The following is a 24,265-nucleotide window of genomic DNA, read 5'->3' on the forward strand; positions in this document are numbered from 1 at the left end:
TGGAGAAAGGGTCTGTTGTAGCAAGAATGGTGCAAAGAAAAAGGGAATGGCGCAGAAATAGGCAAAATAGGTGTTGACAGATGTGAGAGGAGCTGAATATATGAAAAGATGCACAAAGAATATGTAAACACACACAGATATTGAAAAATACACACATGTATGCACAAATAGGCAAAAATACATAAAAATACACAAGAATATGTGAAATTGTTGCAGGGGCAACAGTCTGGATGATTGTCTGATCTGGCCTTGTAACACTAACCAAAACGGCCTTGCTGTGCTGGTACTGCGAACGGCTGAAAGCAAGGGGAAACTACGGCCGTAATTTTTCCCAAGGGCATGCAGCTTTACTGTATGGATAAATGATGATGGCATCCTCTTGGGTAAAATATTCTGAAGGTAAAATAGTCCCCCATTCGGATCTCCGGGTGGGGACTACTCAGGAGGACGTCGTTATCAGGAGAAAGAAAACTGGCATTCTACGGATCAGAGCGTGGAATGTCAGATCCCTTAATCGGGCAGGTAGGTTAGAAAATTTAAAAAGGGAAATGGATAGGTTGAAGTTGGATATAGTAGGAATTAGTGAAGTTCGGTGGCAGGAGGAACGAGACTTTTGGTCAGGTGAATACAGGGTTATAAATACAAAATCAAATAAGGGGTAATGCAGGAGTAGGTTTAATAATGAATAAAACAATAGGAATGCGGGTAAGCTACTACAAACAGCACAGTGAACGCATTGTTGTGGCCAAGATAGACATGAAGCCCACGCCTATGACAGTAGTACAAGTCAATATGCCAACTAGCTCTGCAGATGATGAAGAAATTGAAGAAGTATATGATGAAATAAAAGAAATATTCAGATAGTGAAGGGAGACGAAAATTTAACAGTCATGGGTGACTGGAATTCGAGAGTAGGAAAAGGGAGACAAGGAAATATAGTGGGTGAATATGGATTGGGGGAGAGAAATGAAAGATGAAGCCGTCTGGTAGAATTTTGCACAGAGCATAACTTAATCATAGCTAACACTTGGTTCAAGAATCATAAAAGAAGATTGTATACATGGATGAATCCTGGAGATACTAAAAGGTATCAGATAGATTATGTAATGGTAAGACAGAGATTCAGGAACCAGGTTTTAAATTGTAAGACATTTCCAGGGGCAGATGTGGACTCTGACCACAATCTATTGGTTACGAAATGTAGATTAAAACTGAAGAAACTGCAAAAAGGTAGGAATTTAAGGAGATGGGACCTGGATAAACTGACTTAACCAGAGGTTGTACAGAGTTTCAGGGAGAGCATAAGGGAACAGTTGACAAGAATGGGGGAAAGTAATACAGTAGAAGAAGAATGGGTAGCTTTGAGGAATGAAGTAGTGAAGGCAGCAGAGGATCAAGTAGGTAAAAAGACGAGGGCTAGTAGAAATCCTTGGGTGACAGAAGAAATATTGAATTAAATTGACGAAAGGAGAAAATATAAAAATGCGGTAAATGAAGCAGGCAAAAAGGAATACAAACATCTCAAAAATGAGATCGACAGGAAGTGCAAAATGGCTAAGCAGGGATGGCTAGAGGACAAATGTAAGGATGTAGATGCTTATCTCACTAGGGGTAAGATAGATACTGCCTACAGGAAAATTAAAGAGACCTTTGGAGAAAAGAGAGCCACTTGTATGAATATCAAGAGCTCAGATGGAAACCCAGTTCTAAGCAAAGAAGGGAAAGCAGAAAGGTGGAAGGAGTATATAGAGGGTCTATACAAGGGCGATGTACTTGAGGGCAATGTTATAGAAATGGAAGAGGATGTAGATGAAGATGAAATGGGAGATATGATACTGCTTGAAGAGTTTGATAAAGCACTGAAAGACCTAAGTCGAAACAAGGCCCCGGGAGTAGACAACATACCATTAGAACTAATGACAGCCTTGGGAGAGCCAGTCCTGACAAAACTCTAACATCTGGTGAGCAAAATGTATGAGACAGGTGAAATACCCTCAGACTTCAAGAAGAATATAATAATTCCAATCCCAAAGAAAGCAGGCGTTGACAGATGTGAAAATTAGCGAACTATCAGTTTAATAAGTCACAGCTGCAGAATACTAACGCAAATTCTTTACAGACAAATGGAAAAATTGGTAGAAGCTGACCCTGGCGAAGATCAGTTTGGATTCCGTAGAAATATGGGAACACGTGAGGCAATACTGACCCTACGACTTATTTTAGACGCTAGATTAAGAAAAGGCAAACCTACGTTTCTAGCATTTGTAGACTTAGAGAAAGCTTTTGACAATGTTGACTGGAATACCCTCTTTCAAATTTTGAAGTTGGCAGGGGTAAAACACAGGGAGCGAAAGGCTATTTACAATTTGTACAGAAACCAGATGGCAGTTATAAGAGTCGAGGGGCATGAAAGGGAAGCAGTGGTTGGGAAGGGAGTGAGACAGGGTTGTAGCCTCTCCCTGATGTTATTCAATCTGTATATTGAGCAAGCAGTAAAGGAAACAAAAGAAAAGTTCGGAGTAGGTATTAAAATCCATGGAGAAGAAATAAAAACTTCGAGGCTCGCCGATGACATTGTAATTCTGTCAGAGACAGCAAAGGACTTGGAAGAGCAGTTGAACGGAATGGACAGTGTCTTGAAATGAGGATATAAGATGAACATCAACAAAAGCAAACCGAGGATAATGGAATGCAGTCAAATTAAGTCGGGTGATGCCGAGGGAATTAGATTAGAAAATGAGACACTTAAAGTAGTAAAGGAGTTTTGCTATTTCGGGAGCAAAATAACTGATGATGGTCGAAGTAGAGAGGATATAAAATGTAGACTGGCAATGGCAAGGAAAGCGTTTCTGAAGAAGAGAAATTTGTTAACATCGAGTATAGATTTAAATGTCAGGAAGTCGTTTCTGGATGTATTTGTATGGAGTGTAGCCATGTATGGAAGTGAAACATGGACGATAACTAGTTTGGACTAGAAGAGAATAGAAGCTTTTGAATGTGGTGCTACAGAAGAATGTTGAAGATTAGGTGGGTAGATCACATAACTAATGAGGAGGTATTGAATAGGATTGGGGAGAAGAGAAGTTTGTGGCACAACTTGACTAGAAGAAGGGATCGGTTGGTAGGACATGTCCTGAGGCATCAAGGGATCACCAATTTAGTATTGGAGGGCAGCATGGAGGGTAAAAATTGTAGAGGGAGACAAGAGATGAATACACTAAGCAGATTCAGAGGGATGTGAGCTGCAGTTCGTACTGGGAGATGAAGAAGCTTGCACAGGATAGAGTAGCGTGGAGAGCTGCATCAAACCAGTCTCATGACTGAAGACCACAACAACAACAACATGTGAAATTGTGTGCAACCACATAAAACTACCCACAAATACATTAAAAATGTACAGAAACATGGATGAAAAGGAACGATGAGGTGTGTGAGTGTGTGTGTGTGTGTGTGTGTGTGTGTGTGTGTGTGTTGTAATAGGTGAAGAGAGAGGGAGGGGGATGGGTTACAACAAGGATCGAAAGTTCATGTGACACAGACAGGTGCGGAAGACAAAATTCTAAAGTATGTCAGGATGAGGGATGAAGTGGGATCAATAGGAATAAACGTAATTAACTATCGGAGGAAAGAATCTGGGGCATTATATGCTGCATGAACAATCCGAATGGTCATGAAGTCTGTGTTGTGCATGGGTGGTTGTTGATACAGCGTGGCTAACAAGTAGATGCAGTTTGGAAGGTGGTGAATAAACTCACGAAAGAAGAGAAAGAACAGACACTGAGAAGAGTAATACTATAGAGAAGAGTAACAAAGGTAATTATCACAGAGTTGTAGGATCGAAGAAAGGCATTTGGCAAAAATCAAACAATGGAAACTCCAGGTAGGAATATGAACAATGTAGGAAAGATAGAGTGCTACTTACCATAAAGGAGACATGTCAAGTTGCAGACAGGCATTATTAAAAGATATTGACATGTAGCTTTCAGCCACAGCCTTCGTCACCAAAGACAGACAGACAGACAGACAGACACACACACACACACACACACACACACACACACACACAAAACCGTCAGCTCCAGCAGCTCGAGCCAGAAAGCAACATCATGTGGGATGCAAGCAACAATCTGGAGTGGGTGGGGAAGGGGAATGGGAAAGGATCGTAGTGTGTGGGTGATGAGAGAGAAGAACACTGTCTTGTGGAGTGTGCAGGGACTAGACTCCAACAGGTGCAGTGTCAGGAGGTTATGGGACTGGGAAGTGGGGGAAAAAGGAACAAAAAGTGAGAGGAGGGGGAAAGAAGAGTGAATGTGATAGCGGGAGGGCTGCAAATTAACAAGGTGGGAGATAAGAATGGGGAGGAGATGATAGGATGTAGCAGGTGGAAGGTGTGGGGACAGTATTTTACTGGCCTAGGATGAAGCCAGGATAATTATAGGAGCAGAGAATGTGTTGTAAGGATAACTCCCATGTGCAAAATTAAAAAAAGCTGGTGGTGGAGGGAAGGATCCAGACGGCTAGGATAGTAAAGCAGCCGTTGAAATCAAGTGTGTTATCCTCTGCTGCATGTTGTACCACAGGGGGGGAGGATCTACTTTGCTCTTGGCCACAGCTTGGTGGTGGCTGTTCATTCTAGTGGGCAGCTGGTTGGTAGTCATACCAATATAAAAAGCTGTGCAATGATTGTAGCAGAGCTGGTAAATGACATGGCTGCTTTCACACGTGGCCCAGCCCCTCATGGGGCGGGATAAACCTGTGACAGGACTGAAATAGAAATTGCTGGGTGGTTTGCTTGGGCAGGTTTTGCACCCGGGTCTTCCACAGGGATATGATCCTTCCCCATAACACTGTTGTTAACCTTTCCACCAAAACCCTCAGCCCAACAGAAGTTTCAGTCCTATCCAAAGACCTCACCTTCAGTCCTAGACACAAATTTAACGATGCTGGATTTGTCAAAGACCTACTCTCCTTCTCCTGATCCCTGCAATGAAAGCAATTCTTTGCCACTAATCCCTCCAACCAAAACAACCCTAATTCCAACACTGAACCCTGCCTTTTCCAGTTTGTACCATCTAACCACCTGCTGGTCACCTTCCAGGAATTCCTTACTCTAACTTGGCCTCACCATTCTTCCCCAGGTCCCTTCCTCAGAGCACCAACCTCTCAATATAAGAAAAGAACAGCCATACACAACCTCAAATCAAATCCTGATCTAATCATCCTACTTGCAGATAAAGGTTCCACCACTGTTGTGATGAACTACAGAGGCTACATGGCAGAGGGCCTCCCCCAATTGTCTGACTCCTCCACCTATAAACTTTGCTAGAGTGATCCCATCCCAGAAGTACAAAAAAACTCCAATCCCTACTTAAAGCCTTCGGCCCTTCCCAGAACATCTCCCGTGAATCCATTTCTCTCCTCACTCCTATGACACCCCACATACCTACCTTTTACATGCTCCCCAAAATCCGCAAACTTAACAATCCTGGACAACCCATTGTGGCTAGTTATAGTGTGCCACTGAAAGAAGGCACTCACTGACCAACACCTCCAACCTATTGCCTGTAATACAGCTTCCTATGTCAAACACACCTACCACTTCCTTCACCAACTCTTCACCACCCCTACCCTTTCGCCTCCTGGATTCCTACTCATTACTGTTTATGCCACCTCCCTATACACCAACATCCCTCATGCCCATGGTCTTACCACTATTGAACATGACCTTTCCCAATGTCCATCAGATCCCAAACTCACTACCTCATTCCTCACACTCATTACTAACTTTATCCTTACCCACAACTGCTTCTCATTTGAAGGGACAGTAAATGAACAAATCTGTGGCATAGCCATGGGCACCTGCATGGCACTCTCCTATGCCAGCCTTTATGGCACCCTCCTATGCCAACGTTTTTACAGGCCATCTAGAGGAGACCTTCCTAGCCACCCAAAATGTCAAACCCCTAGTCTGGTTCAGGTTCACAGATGATATATTCATGATCTGGATTCAGGGCCAAGATACCCTGTCTTCGTTCCTTCATAACCTCATAAGAATCTTTCCCATCTGCTTCATGTGCTCCTCCTCTCTGATGGCTCCATCCACACCTCTGTCAGCATTAAACCCTTCAACCACCACTAGTACCTGTATTTTGACAGCTGTCATCCCTTTCACTCCAAAAGATCCCTCCCATATAGCCTGGCTATGCAGGTACAGTGTATATGCAGTAGCAAAAATTCCCTTGCTCAGTATGCTGAGGGTCTCACCAAGCCCTTCACAGAGAGGCACTATCCCCCAGACCATAATTCTCCCACTACCCCCAAAAACGAGCCACAAAGGAGTGTCCCCTTCATTGCCCAGTACCACCCCAGGTTGGAACAATGGAACCAATTTCCATCGACCGGGTTTTTACAACCTATAATTGTGCCCTGAAATGAGGGACATCCTACCTGAGATACTTCCCACCCCTTCTAAAGTGGTGTTCCAACACCCATCCAACCTCCACAACATCCTAGTCCGTCCCTATGCCACTCCCAATTCCAACCCCTTGCCACAAGAATCATATCCCTGTGGAAGACCCAGGTGCAAACCAATCCACCCATCCAGCATTTCCCATCCCAGTCCTGTCATAGGTTTATATTAGCCATCAGACACTGGGCTACCTCTGAAAGCAGCCATGTCCTTTACCAGCCCTGCTGCTATCATTTGCCAAGACCAATGTAGACCCCACTATTGCACATCATGCAGCTGAGCATGTTGTTGTTGTTGTTGTTGTCTTCAGTCCTGAGACTGGTTTGATGCAGCTCTCCACGCTACTCTATCCTGTGCAAGCTTCTTCATCTCCCAGTACTTACTGCAACCTACATCCTTCTGAATCTGCTTAGTGTATTCATCTCTTGGTCTCCCTCTACGATTTTTACCCTCCACGCTGCCCTCCAATGCTAAATTTTTGATCCCTTGATGCCTCAGAATATGTCCTACCAACCGGTCCCTTCTTCTAGTCAAGTTGTGCCACAAACTCCTCTTCTCCCCAATTCTATTCAATACCTCCTCATTAGTTATGTGATCTACCCATCTAATCTACAGCATTCTTCTGAAGCACCACATTTCGAAAGCTTCTATTCTCTTCTTGTCCAAAATATTTATCGTCCATGTTTCACTTCCATACATGGCTACACTCCATACAAATACTTTCAGAAACGACTTCCTAACACTTAAATCTATACTCGATGTTAACAAATTTCTCTTCTTCAGAAACGCTTTCCTTGCCATTGCCAGTCTACATTTTATATCCTCTCTACTTCCAGTCTACATTTTATATCCTCTCTACTTCGACCATCATCAGTTATTTTGCTTCCCAAATTGCAAAACTCCTTTACTACTTTAAGTGTCTCATTTCCTAAACTAATTCCCTCAACATCACCCGACTTAATTCGACTACATTCCATTATCCTCGTTTTGCTGCTGTTGATGTTCATCTTATATCCTGCTTTCAAGACACTGTCCATTCCGTTCAACTGCTCTTCCAAGTCCTTTGCTGTCTCTGACAGAATTACAATGTCATCGGCGAACCTCATAGTTTTTATTTCTTCTCCATGGATTTTAATACCTACTCCGAACTTTTCTTTTGTTTCCTTTACTGCTTGCTCAATATACAGATTGAATAACATCGGGGAGAGGGTACGACCCTGTCTCACTCCCTTCCCAACCACTGCTTCCCTTTCATGCCCCTCGACTCTTATAACTGCCATCTGGTTTCTGTACAGATTGTAAATAGCCTTTCGCTCCCTGTATTTTACCCCCGCCACCTTTAGAATTTGAAAGAGAGTGTTCCAGTCAACATTGTCAAAAGCTTTCTCTAAGTCTACAAATGCTAGAAATGTAGGTTTGCCTTTCCTTAATCTATTTTCTAAGATAAGTCGTAGGGTCAGTATTGCCTCACGTGTTCCAACATTTTTGCAGAATCCAAACTGATCTTCGATGAGAGTAGGCTTCAACCAGTTTTTCCATTCGTCTGTAAAAGAATTCACGTTAGTATTTTTTTGCAGCTGTGACTTATTAAACTGATAGTTCGGTAATTTTGACATCTGTCAACACTTACTTTCTTTGGGATTGGAATTATTACATTCTTCTAGAAGTCTGAGGGAATTTCGCCTGTCTCATACATCTTGCTCACCAGATGGTAGAGTTTTGTCAGGACTGGCTCTCCTAAGGCCGTCAGTAGTTCCAATGGAATGTTGTCTACTCCCGGGGCCTTGTTTCGACTTAGGTCTTTCAGTGCTCTGTCAAACTCTTCATGCAGTATCGTATCTCCCATTTCATCTTCATCTACATCCTCTTCCATTTCCATTATATTGTCCTCAAGTACATCGCCCTTATATAGAACCTCTACATACTCCTTCCATCTTTCTGCTTTCCCTTCTTTGCTGAGAACTGGGTTTCCATCTGAGCTCTTGATATTCATACAAGTGGTTCTCCTTTCTCCAAAGGTCTCTTTAATTTTCCTGTAGGCAGTATGTATCTTACCCGTAGTGAGATAAGCCTCTACATCCTTACATTTGTCCTCTAGCCATCCCTGCTTAGCCATTTTGCACTTCCTGTCGATCTCATTTTTGAGAAGTTTGTATTCCCTTTTGCCTGCTTCATGTACCGCGTTTTTATATTTTCTCCTTTTATCAATTAAATTCAATATTTCTTCTGTCACCCAAGGATTTCTACTAGCCCTCGTCTTTTTACCTACTTGATCCTCTGCTGCCTTCACTACTCCATCCCTCTGATACCTTCTAGTATCTCCAGGATTCTTCCATGTATACAATCTTCTTTTATGATTCTTGAACCAAGTGTTAGCTATGATTAAGTTATGCTCTATGCAAAATTCTACCAGAACGCTTCCTCTTTCATTTCTCTCCCCCAATCCATATTCACCCACTATATTTCCTTCTCTCCCTTTTCCTACTCTCGAATTCCAGTCACCCATTACTATTAAATTTTCGTCTCCCTTCACTACCTGAATAATTTCTTTTATCTCATCATACATTTCATCAATTTCTTCATCATCTGCAGAGCTAGTTGGCATATAAACTTGTACTACTGTAGTAGGCATGAGCTTCGTGTCTATCTTGGCCACAATAATGCATTCACTATGCTGTTGGTAGTAGCTTACCCGCATTCCTATTTTTTTATTCACTATTAAACCTACTCCGGCATTACCCCTATTTGATTTTGTATTTATAACCCTGTATTCGCCTGACCAAAAGTCTCGTTCCTCCTGCCAACGAACTTCACTAATTCCTACTATATCTAACTTTAACCTATCCATTTCCCTTTTTAAATTTTCTAACCTACCTGCCTGATTAAGGGATCTGACATTCCACACTCCGATCCGTAGAATGCCAGTTTTCTTTCTCTTGATAACGACGTCCTCCTGAGTAGTCCCCACCCGGAGATCTGAATGGGGGACTATTTTACCTCCGGAATATTTTACCCAAGAGGACGCATCATCATTTAACCATACAGTAAAGCTGCATGCCCTCGGGATAAATTATGGCTGTAGTTTCCCCCTGCTTTCAGCCGCTCGCAGTACCAGCGCAGCAAGGCCATTTTGGTTAGTGTTGCAAGGCCAGATCAGTCAGTCATCCAGACTGTTGCCCCGGCAACTACTGAAAAGGCTGCTGCCCCTCTTCAGGAACCACACGTTTGTCTGGCCTCTCAACAGATCCCCTCCGTTGTGGTTGCACCTACAGTACGGCCATCTGTATCGCTGAGGCACGCAAGCCTCCCCACCAACGGCAAGGTCCATGGTTCATGGGCTGAGCATAACACACTTGATTTCAATGGCTGCTTCACTATCCTATCCACCTGGATCCTTCCCTCCACCACCAGCTTTTATGAATTGCGCAGATTGGAGTTATCCTTACAACACATTCTCTGTTCCTATAATTATCCTCGCCTCAACCTATGGCAACATACTGTCCTCATACCTTACACACACTATGTCCTATCATCTTCTCCCCATTCTCGTCGCCCACCTTGTTTATTTACAGCCCTCTGCCAACACATCCACCCGTCTTTCCCTCTCCTCTCATTTTTTGTTCCTTTTTTCTCCACCTCTCTGCTCCATAACCTCCTGACAATGCACCTGCTGGAGTCTAGTCCCTGCACAATCCACCAGACAGCGTTCTTCTCTCTCACCACCCACTCACTACTATGATTTCCTGTTCTCCTTCTCCACCCCCTCGAGATCACTGCTTGTATCCCACATGATGTTGCATTTTGGCCCAAGGTGCTGGAGTTGGTGGATATTATTATTAGAACGATTGTTCCCCTTTAGGAGAGCGATTGAACTTGAATTCATAATTTCATCTTCGGATGTTTTTCTTCTTTGCTTCCCAAAACCTCCTCATCCTCTCAGAATGCTCCTTCTTCCGTTCCTCTGTCCATTTTTTACCAGGCTGGCGTGATGTTCTTTCCCCAAACTTCACACTTGTGATTTTATGCCGGCACTTGGTGCGATCTTCGAGATTTTATATGTTGATCTGCTGTAGATCCCTCTGGACTTCTTTCAGCCATTCCGTGCCACATTTACTCCTTGTCATAATATTGAATAATTTCTTTGCTGTTCTGGAGTCTTCCATCCTGTAGATGTGTGTATAAAATTTGGCTCAGCGCTTTCTGATTTCATCTGTTACTATGTTGATCTTTCTATAGAGCTCGTTTTGTGGTCTCTTAATCCAAATGCCATTTTTGTTGATTGGACCGTAAATCTTCCTGAGAATTTTTCTTTCCTGCTTTTTTATTTCCTTAATTTTAGAATGACCATCAATCACCATTGTTTCAGCTGCATAGATTGCTTCTGGAAGAATCACTGTTACAGGACTGTAACCCGGAAGGTGTACACTATCAAAGGCAGAGCCACGTGTGAAAGCACCCACGTGATCTACCAACTGACCTGCCTACACTCTGATGCCTTCTATGTGGGAATGACCAGCAACAAACTGTCCATTCGCATGAATAGACACAGGCAGACAGTGTTTGTTGGTAATGAGGATCACCCTGTGGCTAAACATGCCTTGGTGCACGGCCAGCACATCTTGGCACAGTGTTACACCGTCCGGGTTATCTGGATACTTCCCACTAACACCAACCTATCCGAACTCCGGAGATGGGAACTTGCTCTGCAATATATCCTCTCTTCCCGTTATCCACCAGGCCTCAATCTCCGCTAATTTCAAGTTGCCGCCACTCATACCTCATCTGTCATTCAACAACATCTTTGCCTCTGCACTTCTGCCTCGACTGACATCTCTGCCCAAACTCTTTGCCTCTGTATATGTCTGCTTGTGTCTGTATATGTGTGGATGGATATGTGTGTGTGTGCGCGAGTGTATACCCGTCCTTTTTGGGCTAAGGTAAGTCTTTCCGCTCCCGGGATTGGAATGACTCCTTACCCTCTCCCTTAAAACCCAAATCCTTTCGTCTTTCCCTCTCCTTCCCTCTTTCCTGACGAGGCAACCGTTGGTTGCGAAAGCTAGAATTTTGTGTTTATGTTTATGTTTGTTTGTGTGTCTATCGACGTGCCAGCACTTTCGTTTGGTAAGTCACATCATCTTTGTTTTTAATATATATATATACAGGGTGATTCAAAAAGAATACCACAACTTTAGGAATTTAAAACTCTGCAACGACAAAAGGCAGAGCTAAGCACTATCTGTCGGCGAATTAAGGGAGCTATAAAGTTTCATTTAGTTGTACATTTGTTCGCTTGAGGCGCTGTTGACTAGGCGTCAGCGTCAGTTGATGCTAAGATGGCGACCGCTCAACAGAAATCTTTTTGTGTTATTGAGTACGGCAGAAGTGAATCGACGACAGTTGTTCAGCGTGCATTTCGAACGAAACAGTTTACAGAGAATGGGTGTTTGTGCAAAGGGAAAAGTTCTGGATGGCCGAGAACGAGTGATGAAAATGTAGCACGCATCCAGCAAGCATTTGTTCGCAGCCCAGGAAAATCGACTCGCAGAGCTAGCAGAGAGCTGCAAATTCCACAATCAACTGTATGGAGAGTCCTACAAAAAAGGTTAGTTATGAAACCTTATCGTCTGAAATTGGTTCAAGCACTGTCTGCAGCTGATAAGATTAAAAGAATCGATTTCTGTGATTTTATCCTTGCTCAAATGGAAACAGATGAATCTCTCGTTTCAAAGATTGTGTTTAGTGATGAAGCAACTTTCCACACTAACGGGAAAGCCAACCGTCACAATGTGTGTATATGGGGCACTGAGAATCCGCGGGAAACAACTCAGTATGAACGTGACTCGCCTAAGGTGAACGTTTTCTGTGCCATTTCAGCCAATACAGTTTTTGGTCCCTTTTTCTTCGAAGGTGCTACTGTAACTGGACTACAGTATCTGGAGATTGGCTGTTCCCTCAGCTCGAACAAGAAGCACAACAATTCATATTTCAGCGGATGGAGCGCCACACGTCAACTACCCGAGGCGATTGATCGGCCGCCAGGCAGCCCGCGACAGAGCACTTCATCACTGGCCTCCAAGAAGCCCTGATCTTACCCCCTGCGATTTTTTCTTATGGGGGTATGTTAAGGATATGGTGTTTTGGCCACCTCTCCCAGCCACCATTGATGATTTGAAACGAGAAATAACAGCAGCTATCCAAACTGTTACGCCTGATATGCTACAGAGAGTGTGGAACGAGTTGGAGTATCGGGTTGATATTGCTCGAGTGTCTGGAGAGGGCCATATTGAACATCTCTGAACTTGTTTTTGAGTGAAAAAAAAACCTTTTTAAATACTCTTTGTAATGATGTATAACAGAAGGTTATATTATGTTTCTTTCATTAAATACACATTTTTAAAGTTGTATTCTTTTTGAATCACCCTGTATATATATGTGTGTGTGTGTTTACCAATGAAGGCTGTGGCTGAAAGCTACATGTATCTTTTAATTGAGCCTGTCTGCTATTTGATGTGCCTTTTTTACAGTAAGTAGCATTCTATCTTTTCCTACCTTGTTGGATAGAATATTAACTTCTTTTTTATCCATCCACTTCAGTGCCATGAACCTGGATGAAAATAACACAAGTACCTCTTCGTAAAGTTTTGATTTTAGGGACTGGTCTGGCATATTTCACCTTATGGATCTAATTTTCCCTTTGGCACTTGTGCCGCTTTCAGTGAGTGTTACAAACAATGATGGGGAAGTGTACCAGTTGTCAACATATACTTTAGGACCACTGCCCAAATACAGTTGCGTGAAGTCCATAGAGACAACTTCACTAACTGGGATTTCTTTATTGCTTGGCTCAGATTTTTTTCCCCTGTATAAATATCAAATCCTGAACAGTAGCCAGTATTTGATTCAGAAATTTTGAAGAATTTTATTCTGAAATGTGCCCTGTATTGGGGCTTGAATTAGATGTGGCAGTGTCTACCTCTGAATTTCATGAGGTTTTCATCAATTGCAGTATCTTCTTCAGGCTCATGAACACTTTGGAAACTTTGTTTGCCGCATTGCCAGGCTGATACTTGTTCAGACAGGTTGCATGGTCAGCAATTTCATTATTTACAAAATGAAGGAAGCTAGAAATATCTAAGGATCTTCTATACAGCATGATGTTAGAAAAGAAACAAGTACGAATTGTTTTTTTTTTTTGTGGACCAGTATGGCTGAATTGTTGGCTTCTTAACCTGTGCCATAAGAATACATAAAACAAAATATGCTTCAATTTCATCAGATGTAGTAGGAAACCAAGCACTGTTTGATTTTGAAGGCGTTTATACCAATCTGTTGCATATCTATTTGTTTCTACTGCAACATTCTCCCCTGACAGACACATGAAGCATTTTTCTGCACATTTCTAACGGGGTTAGTTGTTAAGGGAGTTGTCTTTGAACACTAGGACTGATGCCACTAGAACCACAAGATGAAAGCTTGAAAGGTTTATCATGACTTATTCCCCATTTCCATTCTTCTACCTTCTGTTTTTCAGCAACACACAGCTGTTGCTGCAACATAGTTATCACTACCTGTTTCACTTTCCTCACAGTCTTCACTATTATCATTTACCTCATTGTCTTTATTATCAGAACTGTGAAAAATATCACTTACAGAAATGTGACTGTCACTTTTATTCAACAGACTTTTGATTTCTTCACCTGAGAGAAACTTTTAACTGTGAGGTATTGCTTGCTACTGTACATCTGGTGAAAAATCCTGAAAATGATTGCTTACCAACTTGCAAAACATCAAAATAAGTTGAGTATGTTTCACACCACTAAATAGATCAATTTCTCAGCTTTATAATGGTATATAATATGTCATGCCATATGTTGACAGAAAAAAAGAAACACTAAGAAGGCGCTATAGCTGCTTGGACCATCTCACAGCCAGCAATGTAATATCAGTCTTGAAACATGCAGCCACTTGTGAGCCTGCTGTATAAGCTAATGGGTTAATAAGGGCTCTCCAAAATATGTATAATCATTCAAAGTCAAGAATAAAACTTCTTAGGCTGTCTCAAAGGTTTCCTATCAACAACTGTTTGTGTCAATGCTGTCGTGTTACCTGCCCAGTTTAAAATATGTGTAGCAAAAGCTGCAAGCCAATGGAAAGAAAATTCAGAGGAATGGTAGATATTGGTGAAACCTGTTTGTATACAACGCACTTTGTGGACTGTCAAGTTGTGATTGCCAACAAAAAAGATGATTTACAATATATGGCATGGAAACTACAGGAAGAGCATAAACAATGGAGCTTAGAACATAATATCCAGAAAACAAAATACCACACAACAGGGACAGAACCATCCAACATCCAACTCAATATAGAAGAAATTCCAGCTTCCCATAGTTACACATATGTTGAAGTAGAATTTGACACCAAAGGTAAAGATGATCAAGAACTTACACAGTGAATAACTGTGACTGGAAAAGTGACTCTTGTTTGCAGTTCTCTAGAGTTGAAAAACAGGAAAGAAACAAAAATACATTATCTATGAAACTCTAATTAAAAGCTCCTTGTTGTGTGGGTCAGAGAAATGGAGAGTTCAGACAGTCATCGGTAATATCAAGAAGAGAGAAACTACCTAACAAAGGTGTATGATTACAAATGGCAGTAGAAAGATCATTAACAACTGACACTGAACATAAACAATTAATGTGGCATGGTCTCGTACAATGGATGGATGAATCTAGGTTATCAAAAAAGACTATGCTGACACGCCGAGTGGCTGCGTGGTTTGAGGCGCCACTTCACGGATTGCGTGGTCCCTCCCACCGGAGGTTCGAGTCCTCCCTCGGGCATCAGTGTGCATGTGCTGTTCTTAGCATAAGTTAGTTTAAGGTAGTTTAAGTAGTGTATAAGTCTAGGGACCAAAGACCTCAGCAGTTTGTTTCCTTAGGAATTCGCACAAATTTGAACAAGACTATGCTGTGGGTACCACTGACAGCAGAAAATGTGGAAGACTGAGGAAAACTAGTAAAAACTTGTAAAAGCAGTGAGATTAAATCAATGGAATGATAGAACAATGGAAATTGATGTTCAGAATAATCATTCTATGAGTGAAGTGTGTGTTTGTATTTGTTTGTTTGTGTTTGTGTGTGTGTGTGTGTGTGTGTGTGTGTGTGTGTTTTCAATATCTTAACATGTGAACAAGTGTTCCAGGGATTTAGAATAAGCTCTATGGCAGTGGATGAGGAAATATGTGGAATTACACATGTTCAGAAAATCAAACATATTGTTGGTAACTAACTACAAGTATGCCTTTATGTTACAGTGTAGAAAGTAAGCAGTTAAAAATGTGGCACATGTGTACCTTATTCACAGATGTTTCTTCAGTTGTGTTATTCAGCATTGCTAGTGATGCTACTTCACATTGGTTATAATTTATTTTTGTGGAACTGCTGTAACGTGTATAGGTTGGTTATGGCCTAATGCCAACAATTAAATTATCCAGATATAAAATCTGTTATACTTTTCCATTTGTGGCTACTTTACAGTATGAACAGTAAACGTTTCTGGTCCATAATATATAATACAGTGACTAATGTCTTACAAGTTGTTTAGAATGTCACGAGAGAGAGAGAGAGAGGGGGGGGGGGGGGGGGGGGGGGAGGGATTGTATTTGTCAGTTTCCACAAAGTGTTTCACCCTCAATCAGGAAACAATAACTCCTCTAGTAAAAACGTCATCAACCTATATGTTAGTCTCAATGCCACAGTGCTAGTCACGGTCCTATTGGAGGTGGTGTGACATTGCCTTCCTCCTACACCTGAATCTACTTATCCAGCTAGTTGTAAGGGGGCATAAAGTTTAATGTGGACTTCAAATCTTAGTGTGAGTTGGCATTTTTCATATTAACAAATCACTGTCAGAAGTGACACAACATGTCCTTGGACTGATCGGGGATTGAACCCTGGACCTTTGAATTGGCAATCTTCTTCTTCTTCCTCTTCTGCACTCCAGTGATAGGCTTAGGGCCTGTTCCAGCCTCACTATCTCTTCCTTGGTCGTCCAATACTTCTCTTGCATCATGTTTTATAATCCACTGCTAGTTTCGGAAGCATTTGAGTGGCACACGAAATACATGTCCTCTCCATTTTTCTTTGCACTGAATTGTCTTTTGGGTTATTAATGTATCACTGACAAAGATGTCAACAAAGACAGAGCACTAAATTAGATTTAAAAAGGATGGGGAATGACACTAGCCATGTTCTTTACATAAAAAAATAAAAATAAAAAAAATCGAACGTACTGTACCATTTTACAACATTGAATACTTTTCTTCGTCAGCAAATCCTATGGAGGTTTCTGGATGTTTCGTAAGTCTCACTTCTAGAGCTGTTTCTCTGGCGTTTTTACCATTCCTAAAGTCAAACTGGTCATCATCTAAGATATCACCAATTTTCTTTTCCACTTTTCTGTATACTATTCCTGTCAGCAACTTTAGATGCATTATATATGTTAAATTGATTTTGTGGTAATTCTTCACACTTATCTGCCATTGCTATCATTGGGCTTGTGTGGATGATATTTTTCCAGAGTCTGATGGCAAGTCTCCAGTCTCATCCATTCTACAAACCAACTGGAATAGCCTTTTAGTTGTGATTTCTCCCAATGATTTTAGAAATTCCTTGTTTGACTGCATGTATGTCACATCTCTGTTAAACTGACTGTAATAATGGATCCCCTGTGGCTTCAAAATCGACTTCCATTTCATCTTCTATTACATCAGCAGATAGGCCTCGTAGAGGCCTACAATTCATTCTTTCTTTATGCTTAGCAGTAGAATTCCTCCTGCACTCTTAATATTGACATTTTTGCTTTTAATTTCACCAAAGATTGTTTTGATTTATCTATATGCTGAATCTGTCCTTCTAACGACCATTTCTTTTTTGATTTCTTAATCCTTTTCGTGTAGCTGTTTCACCTTAATTTCCTTGTGCTTATTATTTATTCAATTCCTAAGTGGCTTATATTATTGTATTCCTGCCACTTCCTGAGCATTTTTGCACTTTCTTCTTTTGTCGATTAATTGCAGCATTTCCTCTGTTAGCCAGGGTTTCTTTGAAGTCCACAGAATTAGAGCACTTCAAATGTACATGATCATTTCTTAGTATTTCAGTATCCCACTTCTTTCCAAGTTGATTCTTCATCATAATTCTCTTAAACTTCAGACTATTATTCATCATTACTAAATTGTGAGTACCTTCACATGACTCCAGTCCTTTTCGAAGCACTCTCTCTCTTCCTGATACTTCTGAACTGTATAATCACTATTACCAGATGTAGTTTACTAAATAACTCTATTAGTCTTTCTTCTCTCTCATTTCTACTGCTCAGCCCATATTCCCCTGTAACATCATCATCTTCAGGTCCTTCCCCTATGATAGTGTTCCAATCTACATATACGTACATACTCCGCAAGTCACCATGTGGTGCCTTAAATTATTAGATTGTCATCTCCATTTAGATGCTGAGTTACCCATTCTTCTCTGTCTTTCATCTCCAGTTTATGATACTGACATGTATACCTGAACTATTGTTGTTGGAGTTGGTTTGCTGTCAATTTAATGTGAATAATTCTATCAATAAACTGTTCAAATTAACTCACTCTTTGATCAACTTTGTTATTCATATTGAATCCTGTTCCTGTTATACCATTTCCTGCTACTGTTGATATTGGCCTACATTTGTCAGACCAGAAATCTTTATCTTCTTTCCATTTCACATCAATGACCTCCATGATATCAAGACTGAGCCTTTGCATTTCATTTTCAGATTTTCTAGCTTACTCACCACATTCAGACTTCTGACATTCCATGCTCCAATTCATAGCATGTTACCCTTTCAATAATTACTTGTCTTTTGCCAGTGGAGAGATCATCATGACACTTTTTCAGTTAACAGTCACATGTCCTGTGGATACACAGCAAGTGTCTTTAATGCAGTGGTTTCCAAGGCTTTTGCATCCTCATGTCATTAATCATTGCTGATTCCTCTGCCTTTCAGGGCCAGCTCCTATCCAAAGGGCAAGAGGGTGCCCTGAAGCTCCTTCTGCCATCTGCCCTCTTCAACAGGACTGTTATCAGAAATAGGGTGATTTCTTCTGCTGAAAATCTTTGCCCACCATTGCTGAAGACGTTTCTTCAAAATTTAAACAGTGGCTGGGATTGAACCCAGGAGCCAGAACACTGTGATTACTTTTTAATGAACTACTTTCCGAGCACAGTGACCTTCATCAAATATTAAGCTTTTAACTTCCACCCAATCTTATTTGTGTGGCTTTTAATGTTAACACATCATCAACTCAATTACCCCACCACTACCTCAAAGTGTAAGTCTATCATTCCCTCTCACAGCTGGTCCCACAATACTTGAAACATTATGAAAAATTTTACATGTTACTATAAAAAATCTTTTCTTGTTTTCAGTCATCTGTAATGATCCATAGGTTAAATCAACAGACACATAATGACTGTTACATAACCACTGATTTATCATGTCCAATCCTAGGTCTGGGACAGGTTCCAGTATGAGACTTTTGTTCTCGACATGAACACAACTCTATATCTGAAACTTACGCTACAATGACTTCACAAAGAACAAGTATCAATCAAGTCTTTCAAACAAATAATAGACACATGGAAAGAGAACTCACATAGCTATCAACAGTGGTGCGTGTCCCCAAATTTCCACAGTAGTTGTCAATATATGTAAAATCCTTTACAGTAGCTTGTCACTCAGAACATATGCAATGTTTTGGCCAGTGTTTCAATTATTCCGCCCGCCCCCCCCACCCACCCACCCACTTAATGGGGTCTGCTCAGTAAGAGGGGATGCACCACAGGGGGAGGGGGGACTGGAAACATACATCCCTAAGTGAAGGGGTCAAGCTAGAATAAAGGAGAAACTAAGAAACTAGAGGCCTCCAATGCCAAGACTAGCAGTTGACACTCTATTACTGTTGAAGCTATGCTATCATATTTGACCTATATCATATTTGACCTATCTTAAAAAAAAAAAAAACAAACATAATTAATAGTTCAAAAAAAAAAACATAATTAATAGTTCCTATATAACTTAAATTTTGGCTGTTAATTCAGTATATCTGCAAAGCTATATCTGAAGTGCTCTGCTACACATAAGCTCCTGTTTGTTCAGAAGAATTTAGTGTACCTCAAACATTGTTCATGTGCAATTTTCACTGCAAAAATTAATAACTTCACTTTAAAATAGTTGTCTTGTAGAATATCACAAAAAAAACTTGTTAAACAGGAAATCATTTGACAAAAATTACAGGTTTTTTAGTATCTGTCATGATTTCCTTTGTCCAAATCAGCATCCATTATAATGTTTTTATATGCCTTTCTGTTACGCAATGGTTGATTTCTGGAAAGCTTATAAAATTATTTTATCCATTTTGGTTAGAGAATACCACAGCTGTTTTCATAAATGACACTGTAGGAAATACTGCAATCAGTCACAAACTTTTTGAAATTATTTTATTGCACCATTACTAGTTCTGAGCCTCAGCCTACTGTTGAATACTAGCAGTGACTTGTTAGAAAGTTTTACATTTGTGTCCTAAAGTATAAAACAGTTTTTGTGATTACATAGTTGTACACTTATATATCCTCTATACATTGTACTTACTTCATGAAAAGTTCTCCTTTACATATTACAAGACAAAGTTTTGATTTTCTTCTACAATCCATGTTGATCAGCGAACTGAACTAAATGCAATCTGATATGACACTTTACCATACATTTGCATGTCTGTATATCTGTACATGTATCACTCCATTTGCACATGAAATGAGCAGCCAATGTAAAGAATTGCATTTACCATCTTTTATTTTGTTCAGTTCGCTGGTCAACACGGATTGTAAAAGGAAATCAAAACTCTGTTTTTCCATGAAGTCAGTAGAATGTGTAGAGCATACAGAAGTATAAATCTATGTAATCACAAAAAACATTATATTTTTGCATAGAAATATAAAACAGATTGTCAACTATGCAATCACAAAAACTTTGTTATATTTTAGGGCACAAACGTAAAACTTGTAAAGAAGTCAATGCTACTGTGTGACAATGTGCTCAGGTCCAGAACTAGTAATGATACATTAAAATCATTACAAAAAAACTTGTGGCTGGTTGCCGTATTTCCTACAGTGTAGTTAATAAAGTACTATCAGATACTAACACAACTATAATAAATTTCACACATCCACATAAAATTCCAAGAAATATATATTCAAAATTCACTGCTCAACAGCTACACAAAAATAATGAGAACGTAAAAAGAGTATTCTTGTACTGTTATTGCAAAGCAAACAGACCTTCATGTGATATTACACTAGTATCTGATGGTTAGGTATTTTTAAATACCTGATAAGCTTCAATGATGGAATGTAATTATTACCTTAAACTTAGTCATCACTTCGCCATTTTTCAACAGCCTCCTTGCGTGCATCAGGTGCTAGCTGACTTCGCATTCCACCCAAAACATTTGCTGTTGCTTCAGTAACCAAAATGATGGGTTTAACAACAGTTGGAGGAATCTGCCGTAGTACACCACCTACAGCTCCTGACATACCCTTTTGTTCATGTTCTTCACTAGCAACTCTTACAATATTTTGAGCAGTCTCACCTAATCCCTGAAAATTAAGATGTAAAGCAGTAGAAAATGGGATTGTAAACATCCATAGCACTCCTAAAAATCCAGTCTCAGCACTGTCAAAATATTAAATTTCAAGAATTATAAACTATCATAGCATTCTTACTGATGTGTCAAAATATTAAATTTGAAGAATGTGGGAAAATTGTGCTTCTGTATTTACAGAGATTTAATTTTTTCATCTACATCTATGTAATTACTCTACTATTAACAATAAAGTGCCTGGCAGAGGATTCAATGAACCACCTTCAAGCTGTCTCTCTACTGTTCCACTCTCAAACGGCACGCAGGAAAAGTAAGCACTTAAATTTTTCTGTGCAAGCCCTCATTTCTCTTTTTTTATCGTGACGATCATTTCTCCCTATGTAGGTGGAGGCCAACAGAATGTTTTCACAATTGGAGGAGAAAACTGGTGATTGAAATTTAATGAGAAGATTCTGTCGCAACAAAAAACGCCTTTGTTTTAATGATTGCCACTCCAATTCATGTATCATGTCTTTGGCACTATTTCCCCTATTTCATGATAATACAAAATGAGCTGCCCTTCTATGTACTTTTTCAATGTCATCTGTCAGTCCCATCTGATGCTGATCCCACACCACACAGCAATACTCCAGAATAGGGCGGACAAGCGTGGTGCAAGAAGTCTCTTTAGTAAGACCTCTTGCACCTTCTAAGTGTTTCACTAATGAATCACAGTCTTTGGTTTGCTCTACCCACAACATTATCTATGTTATTGTAACAATTTAAGTTATTTGTAATTGTAATCCCTAAGTATTTAGTCGAATTTATAGCCTTCGGATTTGTGTGACTTATCGCATAATCGAAATTTAGCGGATTTCTTTTAGTACTCATGTGAATAACTTCACACTTTTCTTTATTCAGGGTCAATTGCCACTTTTCGCACCATACACATATATTATCTAAATCATTTTGCAGTTCCTTTTGGTCATCTGATGACTTTTCAAGCCGGTAAATGACAGCATCATCTGCAAACAATCTAAGACGGCTACTCAGATTGTCTCGTATGTCGTCAATATAGATCAGGAACAATACAGGGCCTATAACGCTTCCTTGGGGAATGCCGGATATTACTTCTGTTTTACTCGATGACTTTCCGTCCATTACTACGAACTGTGACCTTTCTGACAGGAAATCACGAATCTAGTCACACAACGGAGGCGATATTCCATAGGCACGCAGTTTGGTTAGAAGGCGCTTGTGAGGAACAGTGTCGAAAGCCTTCCGGAAATCTAAAAATACGGAATCAATTTGACATCCCCTGTTGATAGCACTCATTACTTCAGGAGTATAAAGAGCTAGTTGTGTTTCACAAGAACGATATTTTCTGAATTCGTACTGACTGTGTGTCAATAAATAGTTTTCTTCGAGGTACTTCATAATGTTCAAATACAGTATATGTCCCAAAACCCTACTGCAAATCGACATTAGTGATATGAGCCTGTAATTCAGTGGATTACTCCTACTTCCCTTTTAGGGTATTGGTGTGACTTGAGCAATTTTCAACTCTTTTGGTATGGCTATTTCTGTTAGCGAGCGGTTGTATATAATTGCTAAATATGGAGCTATTGTATCAGCATATTCTGAAAGGAACCTGTCTGGTATACAATCTGGTCCGGAGGTCTTGGCTTTATTAAGTGATTTAAGCTGCTTTATGACACCGAGGATATCCACTTCTATGTTTCTCATCTTGGCAGTTGTTCTTGATTGGAATTCAGGAATATTTACATCGCCTTCTTTGGTGAACAAGTTTCGGAAAACCGTGTTTAATAACTCTGCTTTAGTGGCACTGTCATCAATGACTTCATCGTTGCTATCACACAGTGAAAGATTGATTGCTTCTTGCTACTGTTGTGCTTTATGTATGGGCAGAATCTCTTTGGGTTTTCTGCCAGATTTCGAGACAAAATTTCGTTGTGGATATTATTAAAAGCATCTTGCATTGAAGTACGTGCTATATTTCGAACTTCTGCAAAACTTTGCCAGTCTTGGGGATTTTGTGTTCTTTTAAATTTGGCATGCCTTTTTTGGTGCTTCTGCAACAGTGATCTGACCCGTTTTGTGTACCATGGGGGATCAGTACCATCATCTTTTAATTTATGTGGTATATATCTCTCAATTGCTGTCAATACTATCTTTTTGAAATCATTCCACAACTTTTCTACACTTACATGATCAGATGGGAGGAGTGAAGACTGTCTCTTAAAAAGGCATTAAGAGCATTTTTATTAGATTTTTTAAATAGACATACTTTGTGTTTCTTTTTGATGGTTGTAGGTGTTACGGCATTCAGCCTAGCAGCAACTGCCTTGTGGTCGCTAATCCCTGTATTCATCACGAAACTCACTATTTGTCCAGGATTATTTGTTACTAAAAGGTCAAGTATGCTTTCACAACCATTTTTATTAATTTTTTCAGTTTTTGAATAATCATAATAAAAACATCAATATAAATGCAGGAACAGGAACAGAACAATAACTAGTACCTCTCTAACAAGCACTATAGCATTTGCCATCCCTTCTCTAATGTCTGCAGGTTGACTGTATCTTTTTCGCTTTCCTTTAGTACCCTTGTGACGTCGTCGAACACTTGGTCCTGGTGAAAGCATGTCATAAGCCATTTCTGCAGTGCTCTGGAACAAGAAATCATTATCTTTGTAATTACAGAAATAATGAACCCTAACTGGACAGGTTATTCACACAACAGAATACACTGGTCATATGGAATGTAGTGAAATGAGAGACTGGACAACTAGCCAAAGAAAAGGATAATATCACCACTGATCTGAATGGAGGGGCTATAAATGATGAGTCACATGCAACAAATATACTTAATAATCATTTCTTAAATACAGTAGGAAGTATAGGTACAAACAGCTCAAGAGCAAAATCACAGCACTATGTTGAAAAAGTAACCCTCATAAAATTCAATCATATTAATGTATTACCAACTTCTCCCTCTGAAATTAAGAAAATTATATATTCTCTCAAGAATAAAAGCTCATCTGGTTTTGATGGTGCTTCCAATAGAGTGCTAAAGATTTCTTTCCACACAAT

At 40.2% G+C, this 24,265-nt stretch overlaps 1 protein-coding gene across 1 annotated transcript in view; it reads right to left on the reverse strand.

Annotated features, from left to right (window-relative positions):
• The window catches only part of LOC124794644 (autophagy-related protein 2 homolog A), a 496,478-nt gene that overhangs the window by 11,912 nt on the left and 460,301 nt on the right, over window positions 1–24,265 (reverse strand). The window contains exons 35-36 of the mRNA XM_047258162.1: window positions 23,695–23,841; window positions 20,934–21,168 (exon numbers count right to left, since the gene is read on the reverse strand). Coding sequence (XP_047114118.1) covers window positions 20,941–21,168; window positions 23,695–23,841 — 375 coding nt within the window. The 3' untranslated portion in view covers window positions 20,934–20,940. The remainder of the gene's footprint in view (window positions 1–20,933; window positions 21,169–23,694; window positions 23,842–24,265) is intronic.

This window comes from Schistocerca piceifrons, chromosome 4 (genome assembly GCF_021461385.2).
Source record: "Schistocerca piceifrons isolate TAMUIC-IGC-003096 chromosome 4, iqSchPice1.1, whole genome shotgun sequence".
NCBI classification, from domain to species: Eukaryota; Metazoa; Arthropoda; class Insecta; order Orthoptera; family Acrididae; genus Schistocerca; species Schistocerca piceifrons.